General features: G+C 42.0%; 1 protein-coding gene across 6 annotated transcripts in view; it reads left to right on the top strand.

Annotated features, from left to right (window-relative positions):
* The window catches only part of plch1 (phospholipase C, eta 1), a 362,819-nt gene that overhangs the window by 247,496 nt on the left and 98,829 nt on the right, over nucleotides 1–16,494 (top strand). For all 6 annotated transcript variants that reach the window (XM_039757367.1, XM_039757373.1, XM_039757329.1 and 3 more), the window contains one exon: nucleotides 11,059–11,229. In XM_039757367.1, coding sequence (XP_039613301.1) covers nucleotides 11,059–11,229 — 171 coding nt within the window. The remainder of the gene's footprint in view (nucleotides 1–11,058; nucleotides 11,230–16,494) is intronic.

Below are 16,494 nucleotides of genomic sequence, written 5' to 3' on the forward strand. Positions count from 1 at the left end.
AAAACTGAGCGAGAGGGGGTGCTATTGTGTGTGTTTTGTTCACTCAAATTCAGCTTTTGTACGCTCAAAATAAACTTCTCCTCAAAATGCAACACTTGCACTTGCAATATTTTTTTACGTGCGCTCAGAATAGTGGCACTGAAATAACGCCATACAGGGGTGGCCTGGAGCATTATCAAGCAGGAGAATAATTTTAAAAGGAACTCCTATTTTCAAACAATAATGCTGGACTGAGGGTATGAAGCAGTTCAAAAACCAATCTTCAAATAAAGGTTGCGTCATCCGTGCCTTTTTATTTGCACGATAGTAAACGGGCAGACTGTTTTTACTAAAGTTCTTTAATGCATGTGGGTTTCGGAGCAATAGACCAGGAAAGGCTTTAACTTGAACCCAGCGGCATTCCCTCCCAACAATAACATGATCCTGTCTTTAAAAGCCTTGAAACCGGGCATTGCCTTAGCTTCTTTGTGCATATAGGACCTTTCAGGCATTTTTTCCACCAAACCCGGTTTCATCCACATTGAATATCTGTTCTGGGCAGTAGCTGCATTTTTAATTATTCCATCCAAATGCGTCAACAAATTTTTCTGCTGCTTCTACATCCGCGCTTGCCACCTCACCGCTGATTCTCCAATTATGCAGGTTGAATCTCCGCCTAAACCATTGAAACCATCCATGGCTTGCTGTAAATGATTCTGTCGATTTTTAAGCCTTCACGTGCCCCTCAAAGTCTCAAAGATACTGCGTGCCTTGGCTTGAATTATTAAAAGGCTTATCGGCATATTATTTTGCATCTGGTTGTCAGACCAGATCGCCAATAATTTCTCCATCTCATTAATAAGACCTTTTTTCGCTGCCTAGTTATTATGGCTTTAAATCCTGTCGATAATTTCATTGCCTCTTTCACTCTAACTTTATCCTTTAAAATCGTTGAAATTGTCAAATATGCCGATTTCAAGTCACATGGTATTTCTTTAACCGTTTTACCAGCTTCGTAGTCATGTATGATTTTTATTTTCATTTCAAGGTCGATAGCTTTCCTTTGTTTCTTAACAATTTCTCTAGATGATGCCATACTTTTTCTTTTCGTCGACATCTGTACTATTTTGGGGTTACAAATATGTAAAAAAAAATACGAGGTTACACAGTGACTGCTTGTAGGAATGCAACTGACTGAAAAAGCGCATAGCTAGCCTATACTGTAGTATGCTCAGTGCGCATGTCACCATTCGCCACTGACCGACACTCAAGCTAAGAAAGGGATTCCCTGAATTGCAGGTCGAAACTTGATTGGTCGTAAGTGCGAAAGTGGTCAGTTAACAAATAGGTCGAAGTGAGGAGTACCTGTGTATGTGTATATATATATATATATATATATATATATATATAAAACTGCTCAAAAATTAAAGGAACACTTTGAAAACACATCAGATCTCAATGGGAAAAAGAAATCCTCCTGGATATCTATACTGATATAGACTGGGTAATGTGTTAGGAACGAAAGGATGCCACATCGCTTGATGGAAATGAAAATGATCAACCTACAGAGCCCTGAATTCAAAGACGTCCAAAATCAGAGTGAAAAATTATGTGGCAGGCTAGTCCATTTTGCCAAAATTTAATTGCAGCAACTCAAAATTGTACACAGCACTTTGTATGGCCCCTGTGTTCTTGTATACATGCCTGACAACATCAGTGCATGCTTCTAATGAGATGACAGATGGTGTTGTGGGGGATCTCCTCCCAGATCTGGACCAGGGCATCACTGAGCTTCTGGACAGTCTGAGGTGCAACCTGGTGGCATTGGATGGACCAAAACATAATGTCCATGAGGTGTTCTATTGGATTTAGGTCAGGAAAGTGTGGTGGCCAGTCAATGGTATCAATTCCTTCATCCTCCAGGAACTGCCTGCATACTCTCACCACACGAGGCCAGGAATTGTCGTGCACCAGGAGCCACTGTACCAGCATAGGGTCTGACAATGGGTCCAAGGATTTTATCCTGATACCTAATGGCAGCCAAGGTGCCTTTGTCAAGCCTGTAGCGGTCTGTGTGACCCTCCATGGATATGCCTCCCAGACAATCATTAACCCACCACCAAACTGCTCATGCTGAATGATGTTACAGGCAGCATAATGTTCTCCATGGCTTCTCCAGACCCTTTCACTTCAGTCACATGCTCAGGGTGAACCTGCTCTCATCTGTAAAAGCACAGGGCACCAGTGGTGCATCTGCCAATTCTGGTATTCTATGGCTAATGCCAATCGAGCTGCATGCTGCTGGGCAGTGAGCTCAGGGCCCATTAGAGGACATGGGGCCCTTGGGTCACCCTCATGAAGTCTTTCTGGTTGTTTGGAAAGTAGCTGGCCCGTGCAAACCAAATGGAAGGACCCTATACTGCCAATGTCCACTGGGAGTGCTAAGCGCTGTTTTTCTTTTGCAGAATCCGTTAAGGGAATTTGCCAATACCCTTTTGTCATGTCAAGGGTAGTTAGGAATTGGCGTTTCCTAGCCGATCGAGCAGGTCATCTACTCGCGGCATCGGATGCGCATCAAATTTAGAGACCTGATTGAGTCGCCGGAAGTCATTACAGAACCTCCAAGACCCATCGGGTTTAGAAACTAGAACAATTGGACTAGACCAAGGGCTATAGCTTTCTTCGATAACCCCTAAATCCAGCATTAGCCTAATTTCTAACTCCACTTCCGCTTTCTTTGCCTCCGGAGTCTGTAAGGTCTCTCCCTGACAATCACTCCAGGGTCCGTAATAATATCATGTGCAATCAGCGAGTGCGTCCAGGTAATTCGTCCACCACCTCAGGTACAGACAAGATAGCTTTTCGAGATCTTGTCTCTGTTCGGTGTCAAATCGGGACCAAAATTAAGTTTGGCACAGGACATAAAAAGTGAACTAGGCTGTCGGAGGAGGGATCAGGCTCCCTTTCCTTCCACGGTTTCAGCAAGTTAATATGATATACTCTTTCACTCGGTCGACGATTAGGTTGTTTAACTAAATAGTCGGCGAGACCTTCTTTCTTTAATTTCATAAGGTCCTTGCCAATGAGCTAATAATTTATAATGGGAGGTTGGGACTAATACCATAACACGATCACCCGGGACAAATTCGAATGGTGGTGTTTCTATTATAATAACGTGACTGTGCTGCTTGCGCTTTTCTAAATTATCTTTTAGGATAGGTCGGATTTTCTCTAGCCTATCGCGTAACTGCGCGATATATTCAAGAATATTCGAGGTAGGGAGTACCTCCTCCTCCCAACCTTCTTTTAACATGTCCAAAATCCCCCTGGGTTGTCTTCCATATAATAATTCAAAAGGAGAAAACCCTGTTGAGGTTTGAGGGACTTCCCTGTAGGCAAACAAAACGAGGGGAAGCAACTGATCCCAGTTTCTCCCGTCCTCGCTAACTACCTTGCGTAACATCTGTTTTAAGCGTCTGATTAAAGCGTTCAACCAGTCCATCAGTTTGAGGATGATAAACTGATGTTTTAGATGTTTTATCCTGAGTAATTTGGCCACTTCCTGAACGTTTCTGAAGTGAAAGGAGTCCCTTGATCTGTTAAGACCTCTTTGGGGATCCCAACACGCGAATATCCCTACTAATTCCCGTGCGATATTTTTGAATTTGCTGCGCAAAGGAACAGCCTCTGGAAGCGAGTGGCATAATCTACTAGAACTAAAATATATTTAAAACCTTTTAACGAGGGTTCTAATGGACCAACGAGATCTATACCTACTCGTTCAAACGGGATGTCAACAAGGGGAAGGGGAATAAGAGGAGCTTTAGACCGTCTAGGTATCTGGCGAAGTTGACACTCGGACATGAAGCGCAAAATCGCCTGACCTCCTCATTAACTCCCGGCCAAAAAATCTGAGTTTTATTCTCTCCAAAGTTTTTCGAGCCTAGATGAGCTCCTAGAAGGTGGGCATGTGCTAATTCACATACGTTTAGCGTCACGTGGAATTAACAGCAAAGCCCGCACTCACCCTCGTGTTCTGCCACTCTATATAATAATTCATTTTTAATTACAAAGAGCGGCATCGGTGGCATGGGATCTAGGTTTGTATAACCATCGGTAGATACTATTGCATTTCTTGCATTTTTTAATGAATCATCATTCCATTGTTCTCTTTTAATGATGATGGGGTTAACCAAATTGAGTTGCTAAGTTTTGAATAGGGTCTCTTTCGAGTTCAATGGGAGGGGCTATCGCCTCTACGTCTTCGGCGTCGACTGTATCAGTTCCGCAGAGGACGATGGGACATCAACATTTTGCACTGGGTACCCGTATGGATCCGTGCTACTGAGGGACACGGCGTGGAGGCAGTCGGAGCATTATTCTCCATTACTAAGCCTAAATTCTTTTAGATGCAGTTACGTTCTTACCGCTGTTGATGTTATTCCAATCTCTTCCTAAAATGACTGGAAAAGGGGGATCGGGTAACACTGCCATAGCCATACTGGTTATTTTATGATCTAGCGATATTACACACCTGGCAGTTCTGTAATATTTAATATCCCCATGAATACATCTTAGACTAGTTTTCCCTTAGTCCACTGTGCGTAATACGTAGCGGGCAGCAACAATGGAAATGTTACTCCCGGAATCAAACATTGCCCTTACCTTTCTACCATTTATTATAACTGCACCTGTATATGGAAGAGACAGAGGGTTATTCACTGCGGCACAGTACCTTTCTCCCTTCACTATCGAGCAATCCATAGGCTCGTAGGCACAGCTCCGGGACAGATGTCCAATCTCCCCGCACTTGAAACAGCGAGGGGACCGGCTAGTCTGTCCCTTCTACGGACGGCAGGTTCGGAGTTTGTCGGGGGCTCAAGGCTGCTCCGTATCTGTTGGGTTGGGAGAAGACCGTTCCGATCGCCCGATTTATAGGCTGCCCAATGGCGCTCTGCTATTTGTATTAGGGTGTCCATATCCTCGAGCGTGTGCTTTCTTATTTGTTGGGCGATGTGGTCAGGGAGGGCATTCGAAGGTTTCGCATGCCAGGAGCTCAGCCATTTTGTGGGAGGAATTTATATCGGGCCGTAGCCAGCGACACACCTTACCCCAAGCTTCAAAGCCCTGAGTTCTTAGCGGCCTTTCTGGATCGAATTGCCACTCCCTCCACTCTCTCGCCTGTTGTTCTGCTGAAACGCCGTAGCGCTTGAACACCTCCGTTTTCAGAGCGTCATAATTGGCCGCCTGCTCCTCGGTTAAATCGTAATAAGCCCTCTGCGCCGTTCCCTTCAAATAGGGAGCCAGTAGGTATGCCCACTCCGACTTCACCCGCGTCGCTTAGCGGAACGCTCAAAAATCAAAAAGTAAGACTCGATGTCATCTTCTTCAGTCAAAGGGGTTAACTGGATTGGCTGTGGCCGAACCACCTCCGGCCGTGCACCCGCACGAGAGCGAGCCTCGGACTCTGCCAGTTGAGTCCTGGTTTCTCCCATCTGTATCTTCAATGTTTGAGATCTCCCATGATGGTGTGAAGTACCGTATTGAGGTCCTGTTCTTCGCTCATGATGAACAATATCCTTGCCGACTACGCCAATTGTAATAAATCAAGAGTCTCTTCAAACTAGAAAAAGGTTTGGGGGTTTTGTCCCCATATATTGTCGTCAGACAGAGAATGAAAAAGTTGATTCAAAATGACTTTACAGTACAAAGTGAATACATGACTGCAACAAGATGGCGTTTTTATAACAGATGGGATGATGGGAAAGGAAATGGTTGTCAGGAAGTGATGATTGGAGGCGGGACCATGGAACCAATGTCACCAAGAGTAGACCAGAATAATCGAGTGTGGAACCGGAAATGACGTCATCAGACTGGAACCGGAAGTGACGTCATCGCGGCCATTTTGGATTTGAACTGGAAAGTGTTTTATTTTTCTTCCGGTTTTCTGTAGATAGAAAGAGGTTCAGGTAAGTACCACGTGATAAACCCTTGTCTCGCGAGATTTCACTCACCTTTAGGCTCTTTGACTGCCTCCTACTCGCACGTGTGTGACAGTGTATATGGATAAGTGAAAACACTGAAATGCATTTTTTGCACGCAGCAATGAATTTTGTTCACTCAAATTCAGCTTTGTACGCTCAAAATAAACTTCTCCTCAAAATGCAACACTTGCACTTGCAATATTTTTTTACGTGCGCTCAGAATAGTGGCACTGAAATAACGCCATACAGGGGGTGGCCTGGAGCATTATCAAGCAGGAGAATAATTTTAAAAGGAACTCCTATTTTCAAACAATAATGCTGGACTGAGGGTATGAAGCAGTTCAAAAACCAATCTTCAAATAAAGGTTGCGTCATCCGTGCCTTTTTATTTGCACGATAGTAAACGGGCAGACTGTTTTTACTAAAGTTCTTTAATGCATGTGGGTTTCGGAGCAATAGACCAGGAAAGGCTTTAACTTGAACCCAGCGGCATTCCCTCCCAACAATAACATGATCCTGTCTTTAAAAGCCTTGAAACCGGGCATTGCCTTAGCTTCTTTGTGCATATAGGACCTTTCAGGCATTTTTTTCCACCAAACCCCGGTTTCATCCACATTGAATATCTGTTCTGGGCAGTAGCTGCATTTTTTAATTATTCCATCCAATTCGTCAACAAATTTTTCTGCTGCTTCTACATCCGCGCTTGCCACCTCACCGCTGATTCTCCAATTATGCAGGTTGAATCTCCGCCTAAACCATTGAAACCATCCATGGCTTGCTGTAAATGATTCTGTCGATTTTTCGCCTTCACGTGCCCTCAAAGTCTCAAAGATACTGCGTGCCTTGGCTTGAATTATTAAAAGGCTTATCGGCATATTATTTTGCATCTGGTTGTCAGACCAGATCGCCAATAATTTCTCCATCTCATTAATAAGACCTTTTTTCGCTGCCTAGTTATTATGGCTTTAAATCCTGTCGATAATTTCATTGCCTCTTTCACTCTAACTTTATCCTTTAAAATCGTTGAAATTGTCAAATATGCCGATTTCAAGTCACATGGTATTTCTTTAACCGTTTTACCAGCTTCGTAGTCATGTATGATTTTTATTTTCATTTCAAGGTCGATAGCTTTCCTTTGTTTCTTAACAATTTCTCTAGATGATGCCATACTTTTTCTTTTCGTCGACATCTGTACTATTTTGGGGTTACAAATATGTAAAAAAAAATACGAGGTTACACAGTGACTGCTTGTAGGAATGCAACTGACTGAAAAAGCGCATAGCTAGCCTATACTGTAGTATGCTCAGTGCGCATGTCACCATTCGCCACTGACCGACACTCAAGCTAAGAAAGGGGATTCCCTGAATTGCAGGTCGAAACTTGATTGGTCGTAAGTGCGAGTGGTCGTTAAGCAAATAGGTCGTAAAGTGAGGAGTACCTGTGTATGTGTATATATATATATATATATATATATAAAACTGCTCAAAAATTAAAGGAACACTTTGAAAACACATCAGATCTCAATGGGAAAAAGAAATCCTCCTGGATATCTATACTGATATAGACTGGGTAATGTGTTAGGAACGAAAGGATGCCACATCGTTTGATGGAAATGAAAATGATCAACCTACAGAGCCCTGAATTCAAAGACGTCCCAAAAATCAGAGTGAAAAATTTATGTGGCAGGCTAGTCCATTTTGCCAAAATTTAATTGCAGCAACTCAAAATTGTACACAGCACTTTGTATGGCCCCTGTGTTCTTGTATACATGCCTGACAACATCAGTGCATGCTTCTAATGAGATGACAGATGGTGTTGTGGGGGATCTCCTCCCAGATCTGGACCAGGGCATCACTGAGCTTCTGGACAGTCTGAGGTGCAACCTGGTGGCATTGGATGGACCAAAACATAATGTCCATGAGGTGTTCTATTGGATTTAGGTCAGGAAAGTGTGGTGGCCAGTCAATGGTATCAATTCCTTCATCCTCCAGGAACTGCCTGCATACTCTCACCACACGAGGCCAGGAATTGTCGTGCACCAGGAGCCACTGTACCAGCATAGGGTCTGACAATGGGTCCAAGGATTTTATCCTGATACCTAATGGCAGCCAAGGTGCCTTTGTCAAGCCTGTAGCGGTCTGTGTGACCCTCCATGGATATGCCTCCCCAGACAATCATTAACCACCACCAAACTGCTCATGCTGAATGATGTTACAGGCAGCATAATGTTCTCCATGGCTTCTCCAGACCCTTTCACTTCAGTCACATGCTCAGGGTGAACCTGCTCTCATCTGTAAAAAGCACAGGGCACCAGTGGTGCATCTGCCAATTCTGGTATTCTATGGCGAATGCCAATCGAGCTGCATGCTGCTGGGCAGTGAGCTCAGGGCCCATTAGAGGACATGGGGCCCTTGGGTCACCCTCATGAAGTCTTTCTGGTTGTTTGGTCAGAGACATTCAAACCAGTGGCCTGCTGGAGGTCATTTTGTAGGGCTCTGGCAGTGCTCATCCTGTTCCTCCTTGCCCAAAGGAGCAGATACTGGTCCTGCTGATGGGTTATGGACCTTCTATGGCCCTCTCCAGCTCTCCTAGAGTAACTGCTTGTCTCCTAGAATCTCCTCCATGCCCTTGAGACTGTGCAGGGAGACACAGCAAACCTTCTGGCAATGACATGTATTGATGTGCCATCCTGGAGAAGTTGGACTACCTGTGCAACCTCTGTAGGGTCCAGGTATCACCTCGTGCTACCAGTAGTGACACTGACTGTAGCCAAATGCAAAACTAGTGAAGAAACAGTCAGAAAAGATGAGGAGGGAAAAATGTCAGTGGCCTCCACCTGTTAAACCATTCCTGTTTTGGGGGTCATCTCATTGTTGCCCCTCTAGTGCATCTAGTGCATATATATTAATTAGCTGGTATTTTTTGCTTTTATTGTACGTTCAGAAAAGCACAGCAGCATGATTTTTACATTTATAAGACATTTAGAAATATTTCTGCTTTTGCTATTGATTTAAATGCTTAACTCTCTTTTGTTGATTTGATAATATTTTGCCCTTTCTCTGTGTAATTTTTCCCCATTGTTGTATCTTGTTAATGACAATTGAAAACGAGCAAAGCTGATACACAAGCAAACAACACTGAATAATCAAAGGCTGCAACTACTTTAGCGTCAGACCCACTAATTAGTAAATAATGTATCAATTAAACAATTAGAAAAGCTGGAAAAGTAGAATGAACATCAAGATCAAAATATTGTTAAAAACAAAAAAATACATTATTCCCATATAACAGCTTGGTACATTTTTATATCCAGTATATATATATATATATAAATATATTTACCAAACTTAGTTTTCTTATTCCTATATAGTTCCCAAAACACAATTGGAATTTCTTTGTACATATTACATGGTGTTTTCAAGAGAGTATTTGTAGTGTTGTTTGTCATTGTTTATTTGGAAGTGATTTTATATTATTTTTTACACTGTGCAGTAAGTAAGGGTATAACTGTCCTAGATATGTGATTTACATGAATAAACTGAATTGATGGCAGATACTTAAAAAAAAAAAGCTAACCTTACTCTGCATGGTAGCTCTCCATGGGGAGATCTCCATGCACTAGAAGTTTATTGAAACAGAACAGACCAAAATCGAAAACACACAATGAAACAAATGCATAAATAATAACCAACAGATTACAATCTCTGCTTGTCACTATGTTACATGTTTACCCGATTCTTAATTTTTCATATGTGGTTATATCAATCCTGTTGTAGCTGACTGTGCCACATTCTCTACAGGGATCTGAACTCAGGTCCACAGTATTTTCACACATCTTGTGAATGCAGGTCAAATACTGTATTTCACCTATCTGAGCTAAAGAAATATTGCTGTTACATAGTTTCCCATTCAAAAAAGCTTTTTAAGGCAACACGAACAAACTCAGCCCTCTGCTGACACCAATGTAGTTAACGTTATGCAAGTCCTTGGTTGATATTTGAATACTGGATTTTTGAAGCAGCGTCACTGGTTTCAAGGATGAAAAGTAACTTACGTAGTTAAACCAAAAGAATGTTTCTCGCTGGATTGGGTGATAATACTTTACCTATAGTTTTTTTTCTGAAATTGGAAGAGATTACATACTTAAACAATTTTGTGAGATAATGTATATGTGTTTAGGAAATCATTCATAGTATACAGTCATACTCCAATTTATGACTTCATTTGGCATTGGCCATTTGGCCCGATGTTAAATTGGCACTATGTTGGTCACAAATTTTAAAGGTCATTACAACTGTTGTTGGTTAGGTCTGGTGTAGGTCGTCACCTATACAAATACTTTAACTGCTGGTATGGTGTAGCACAAATCAGTTTTCATGGCCATGCAGTGCAGTGTTTCTCAAGCCCTGAATCCTGCTACCAGTTGGTTCGCAAGTGGGTTGCCTAAGTAATTGACAGCACTGTGCATTAGGTTTTCCAGTTTCTAAGTGGGCTCATTCCACCAAGGGAGGTCCTCGATCACGTTCATTTCACTAAGTGGGTAGTTTGCAATTGTTGCTAGTGCGTCATTAATGAATTTAAAAAGGCAAAACTGGGGTGCAGCACCATAAAATTTGAGAAACACTGGTGGTGGAAGACAGTGTGGAACAAACACATACTGTAAGTACTGTATTAACAATGAGGAGTAGCACAATAAAACCAAACCTTAAATGGCCCTCCATGATTGTGAATACATTTTAGACCCTATGAAATAATAATAATAATAATAACAATGAAAGATTTATTATTTCGGCTGGTTTTAGCAATCTCTAGAACATTTTTACCCTATTGTTTCCCTATGGCTTTCAGGTATAAAGGTAAATCTTGTCAACTTTGTCAGCTGTAAATTGGTGTATGACTGTACTGTAGTTCATGCAATATTTTTATCTGAGCTTATTTCTTTGTGTCTACTTGTAAATCAAAGGAAACTACAAAACATTGAAAAGTAATATTTGTAGCTAAACTTTAATGGCTTTGACTGGGCCTCATAGCTGCTTTATTGTTGCATTGATATTATATTGTGGCACTTAAAATACTTTTTTTATTTTAATTTAAGGCGGCTGATACAGATGAGCAGCAGGGAACTTTGACCTTTGAAGAGTTCTCGGTATTTTACAAGATGATGTCGCTCAGAAGAGACCTTTTCTTATTGCTCATGTGCTTTAGTGACAAGAAAGATCATCTTACTGCCGATGACCTTGCTCACTTCCTCAAGACTGAACAGAAGGTGAGTCAAGGCTGCCAACTTGAGCAAATTCACACGTGAAAAATGTCATGCAAATGAGCTGAGGTCTGAGTGTATTGGTAGTCAGTTTCTGCTCCTACACGACACTGTAAAAAGTGTAAGCAATGACAGCAACATTGAACACTTGGTGAATATTCATTAGACTTGTAAATAATACACAATGAAGATCCTTGGTATTTAGACATTTTACATCTTTCTAGTCTGCATTTATTATAAATTGTATTTTTGGTGAGTATTATCCCAAAGTGCTGTCATTTAAAGAAACCAATTGAATGTAACTTAACTAGATTATAGACCATCTTAATGACCACTGAGAAGAATCTGTTAAGCGTTAACTGTTAAGCAACTGCTTAAAATAAAGCTGAAATCTTTAAAAAAAATGTAAAAGTATCTGGATAAGATATTGACACAACTGCTCTCTCTTCAGACCTTCAAACTCCTTATGTTACCCAGTCTCGTTTGTACAACAGCAAGATGCACTACATGGGCAAACCTGTTGGCTAGCAGTGCCAAACTGTGGAGTGTAAACAAGTTACCATGCTCTGTATGCCCTCTATTAGAATGCTAGGAATAGTGAAGATGGGAAAGTAGTTCCTATGGCCTTTCTTCAAAAGAAATGTATTTTAAGCAATGTTTCATAATTTAAGGAAACATTGCTGGGCCTGGACTGGGGTTTGAACATAGGTCTTTACTGGCAGCACACCATTTTAACCTTTCATTGCTCCACCTGGTGGTTTGTCAAGCTAGTGCAATCACATTATTGAAAATGTCTTAAGTGGTAGTGTAGGCAGTCCGACACATAGTCCGAATGGGTGCATCCGTATAAGAGATAAGAAATACACTCTATCCCGCATTTAAATGATGGACAGAGATGTACTACAGTAGCACATCTCCTAAAGGTCTCTGGCATAAGTTACATTGTACGCTGTGATTATTAAAACAATAGCTTGCATCACAGTTTTTGGGAAGGCAAAAGCCCTAAAGAATGTTTGAACTAATATATAATGTTTAATATTACAACTGGAGCACACTATGGATAATTAACTCAGCCAAGTTTCATAGTATGCCTGTAATATTTGTAAGGTTTCTTATTTCAAGGCAATGTAATATAATAATTATCTACTTATTTTGTAAAGGTGCATTTTAACAGCATGGTCGTGGAAAGTCACAGCAGCCTTGAGTGCAATGTACAAACTAATCTTGGATAGGATGTTTTCTATCAGAGGGCAGGCCAATGGAGTCGCCAATACAGGCAGTCTCCGGGTTACATACGAGATAGGGACTGTAGGTTTGTACTTAAGTTGAATTTGTATGTAAGCCAGAACAGGTACATTATTTTAATAAATGCTGTTGTTGACCGACTGTAACCAAGTGCTCTGCCAATGAATGATGGAGTTTCACCCCTCTCTGACCTTTTTATTATTTCTACTTTATTTTCAGTGGTGATGGTTTTTCTCTTCTTTACTGTATCACCAGCTCTTGCATCAGATTTGTGTTTCATAGACATTCTTGGAAGGTGAAGACAAAAGGTTAAGATGAGCTCTTCTACACAGCACTGTACAGACTGTCTCAGCAGGAAGGCACCTGTCATCAATACGTCTGATGTACTGACAAGAGACAACTTCCTGCTATGTGCATAACAGTACAAGCAGGCTTGCTATTGAGAATGAATGGGGGCGGTGAGGGGCGGTTCATCACCAGCCCACCTCACAGTCACCTCCACTACAGTTTACTGCCTGAAGTATCCGCCCACCGAAAACGAACATGGTGCGGCGAAAGCGGTGTAGTGAATCGCCCACCACTGCCCCCATTCAACAGGCAGCCATCCGAGGCACACTACAATGCTATCCCCGGCCACCCCATTCACCCTCCATGGCCTCTGTTCAGCCACAACCAGGTCACAGCTTGCAGCATCACCAGCCGCCATTGAGATTGATCGAGGCAGCTGTGTGTGGTGCACGGGCAGTGAAATCACTTGCCGCTGGGAGCCGCCCAAGGGACACTAAACTGCGCGAGCAGCGAAATCAACCCCCTCCAGCCTCCATCTAGCCACTGCTTGCAGCGTCCCTAGGTCGAAGATAACGGAGCGGCAGTTACTGAGGTGCATGCGTCGCAGCTGCGGCCCCGTTAGTATGTCGTAGGTCGGATGTCCGTAACCTGGGGACTACCTGTACTCACATAGAATAAATGTTTTTGGCCTTTGGAAGAAAATCAGTGCACCATTAGAAAATTCACATTGACAAAACAAGTAGGTGCAGCTGATAGTGATTAGATTTAGTTGATAGTGATAGTTGATAGTGATTAGATTTAGATTGAAACCATGGGTCTTGGAGCAGTGAAGCAACAGAACCCTTGCACAACAATATATTTTATTTTTTTATATGTTGGTGGCAAGTGGCATGGTTGTTCGTGCTTCTGTTTCACAGATTCACCTTTTTGGGTTTGAAATCTTGCACCCGTGTAGATGTATACATGTTAGTTAAATTATAATCCTGGTCCAGTCTCTGTATGATGTTTGCGTGTTTTAAAGATTTTAGTACTGTACCTTCCTTACATACCGAGGTTTTCTTCTGTAACTCCATGATGCAAGTGCTAGTTTAATGATCAGCTTTTATAATGAGTGAGCATCAGTGTGCCCTATGGTTGAATAGTTACCAAGCCAGGATTCCTGTCTAGGATTAAGATAGGTTTGAACATGAATAAAGTGGATTAGATTAGATATGATATGACCCCCTCAACCCTTCTCAGGATTAAGTGGGCATAGAAGATGCTATGGCATGATAAAATCTGATAAGATCAGTCCACTACTTTGCAATGGATTGAGGGACCAGATCATTCCAGGGCTGCGGATATCTGCTATGAGCTTGCACTATAATATAAACTGCTCAAAAAAAAAATAAAGAAACATTATGAAAACACATCAGATCTCAATGGCAAAAAATTCCTGCTGGATATCTCTACTGATATGGACTGAGTAATGTATTAGGAACAAAAGGATGCCACATTGTTTAATGGAAATAAAAATTACCAACCTACAGAGGGCTGAATTCAAATTCACTCTGAAAATCAACGTGAAAAAATGATGCAGCAGGCTAGTCCATTTTGCAGAAATTTCATTGCAGCAACTCAAAATCTTACTCGGTAGTTTGTATGGCCCCCACATGTTTGTATGCATGCCTGACACTGTTGGGGCATGCTCCTAATGAGATGATGGATGCTGTCCTGGGGGATCTCCTCCCAGATCTGGACCAGGGCATCACTGAGCTCCTATACAGTCTGAGGTGCAACCTGGCGGCGTCAGATGGAGGAAAACATAATGTCCCAGAGGTGTTCTATTAGATTTAGATCAGGCGAGCATGGGGGCCAGTCAATGATATCAATTCCTTTATCCTCCAGAAACTGCCTGTGTACTCTCACCACATGAGGCCGGGCATTGTCGTGCACAGGGTCAATGTACAGCATAGAGTCTGACAATGGATCCAAGGATTTCATCCTGATACCTAATGGCAGTCAAGGTGCCGTGGTCTAGTCTGTAGAGACTAGACGTACCTCCATGGATATGTCTCCCCAGACCATCACTGACCCACCACCAAACCGGTCATGCTGAATGATGTTACAGATAGCATAACGCTCTCCACGGCTTCTCCACACCCTTTCACATCATCATATGTGTTTAGGATGAGGCTGCTCTCATCTGTGAAAAGCACAGAGTGCCAGTGGCAGACCTGCCAATTCTGGTATTCTATGGCAAATGCCAATTGAGCTCGACGGTGCCAGGCAGTGAGCACAGGGCCCACTAGAGGATATTGGGCCCTCAGGCCACCCTCATGAAGTCTTTCTGGTTGTTTGGTCAGACACATTCATACCAATGGCCTGCTGGAGGTCATTTTGTAGGGCTCTGGCAGTGATCATCCTGTTCGTCCTTGCTGATGGGTTAAGGACCTTTTACAGCTCTGTCCAGCTCTCCTAGACTAACTGCCTGTCTCTTGGAATGTCATTCATGCACTTGAGACTGTGCTGTGAGACACAGCAAACCTTCTGGTAATGGCATGTATTGATGTGCAATCCTGGAGAAGTTGGACTACCTGTGCAACCTCTGGAGGGTGCAGGTATCGCCTCATGCTACCAGTAGTGACACTGACCGTAGCCAAATGCAAAACTAGTGAAAAAACAGTCAGAAAAGACGAGGAGGGAAAAATGTCAGTGGCCTCCACCTATTAAAACATTCCTGTTTTGGGGGTTGTCTCATTGTTGCCCCCCCAGTGCAACTGTTGCTAATTTCATTAACACCAAAGCAGCTGAAACTTATTAATAAACCCCCTCTGCTACTTAATTAACCATATTAATATCCCAGATGTTTCATTGAATTGAGGCTATACGCTGATTAAAAAGTGTTCCTTTAATTTTTTGAGCAGTATATTTGTCTAGTTTAGCATTTAACAGAACCCAGGAGAAATGGCACAAATCTGTAGAAAATGACGAAGAAATTTTTTAGGTGACACGGAGAGTGAATAACCCATTTAGAGCAAATTCAAAACAAGAGAGGTATGCAGTAAAGAAGCCATTGTACAAAGGGGTCTAAACCTTCTTGGTTGTGCTTTCTTTCAAAAAATGTCAATCCTAGAATTCTAGTTTGTTTACTGCAGCAGCCATTCTTCCATTTTTATTTCTGTGCTGATGTTTCACTCCTTTTTCTTAAAGAAACTAATTTGCAAAATATTTGTAAATGTTCACAAATGATAATTCTTCTATCGGCACATTACAGATGGTGTATTGGTTTTGCATGGTTTACAATAAGTATAAAACAACGCGTTCTTTTATGTAATATTATTTATGTATTTATTCTATACAGTGGGAAGTAGAATCAAGGTACATTAATGGCCACAATGCAATGTGTTGGCACCAATTTGCTTTAACTATATTTCTACTATATACTCTAAACTTTCCCTGCTTAATCCTTTAACATCGGCCCTGCTTCTTTTTCAAGGTATGCAAGAGCACTGCTGTGTGTTATAAGATCTGTCTTCCCCAATTTAGGATTTTGGTTTAAGAGAGCGCAATGGCGTGATGAGCAGGCAATGGACAGACAGTACGTGAAAATCTTTGCCTGTCAGAAAACCAGACTGACAGCATGACCTGTTCTCAAAACCTCAATCAGGGCCAAGAGATTTACTTTCAGTATCCTGTTAACAATGTAACATCAAAGACAAGAAGCCTTGATGTTTTTCATGCAGAGATTCTAGCCAG

This window comes from Polypterus senegalus, chromosome 1 (assembly GCF_016835505.1).
Source record: "Polypterus senegalus isolate Bchr_013 chromosome 1, ASM1683550v1, whole genome shotgun sequence".
Taxonomy (NCBI): Eukaryota; Metazoa; Chordata; class Cladistia; order Polypteriformes; family Polypteridae; genus Polypterus; species Polypterus senegalus.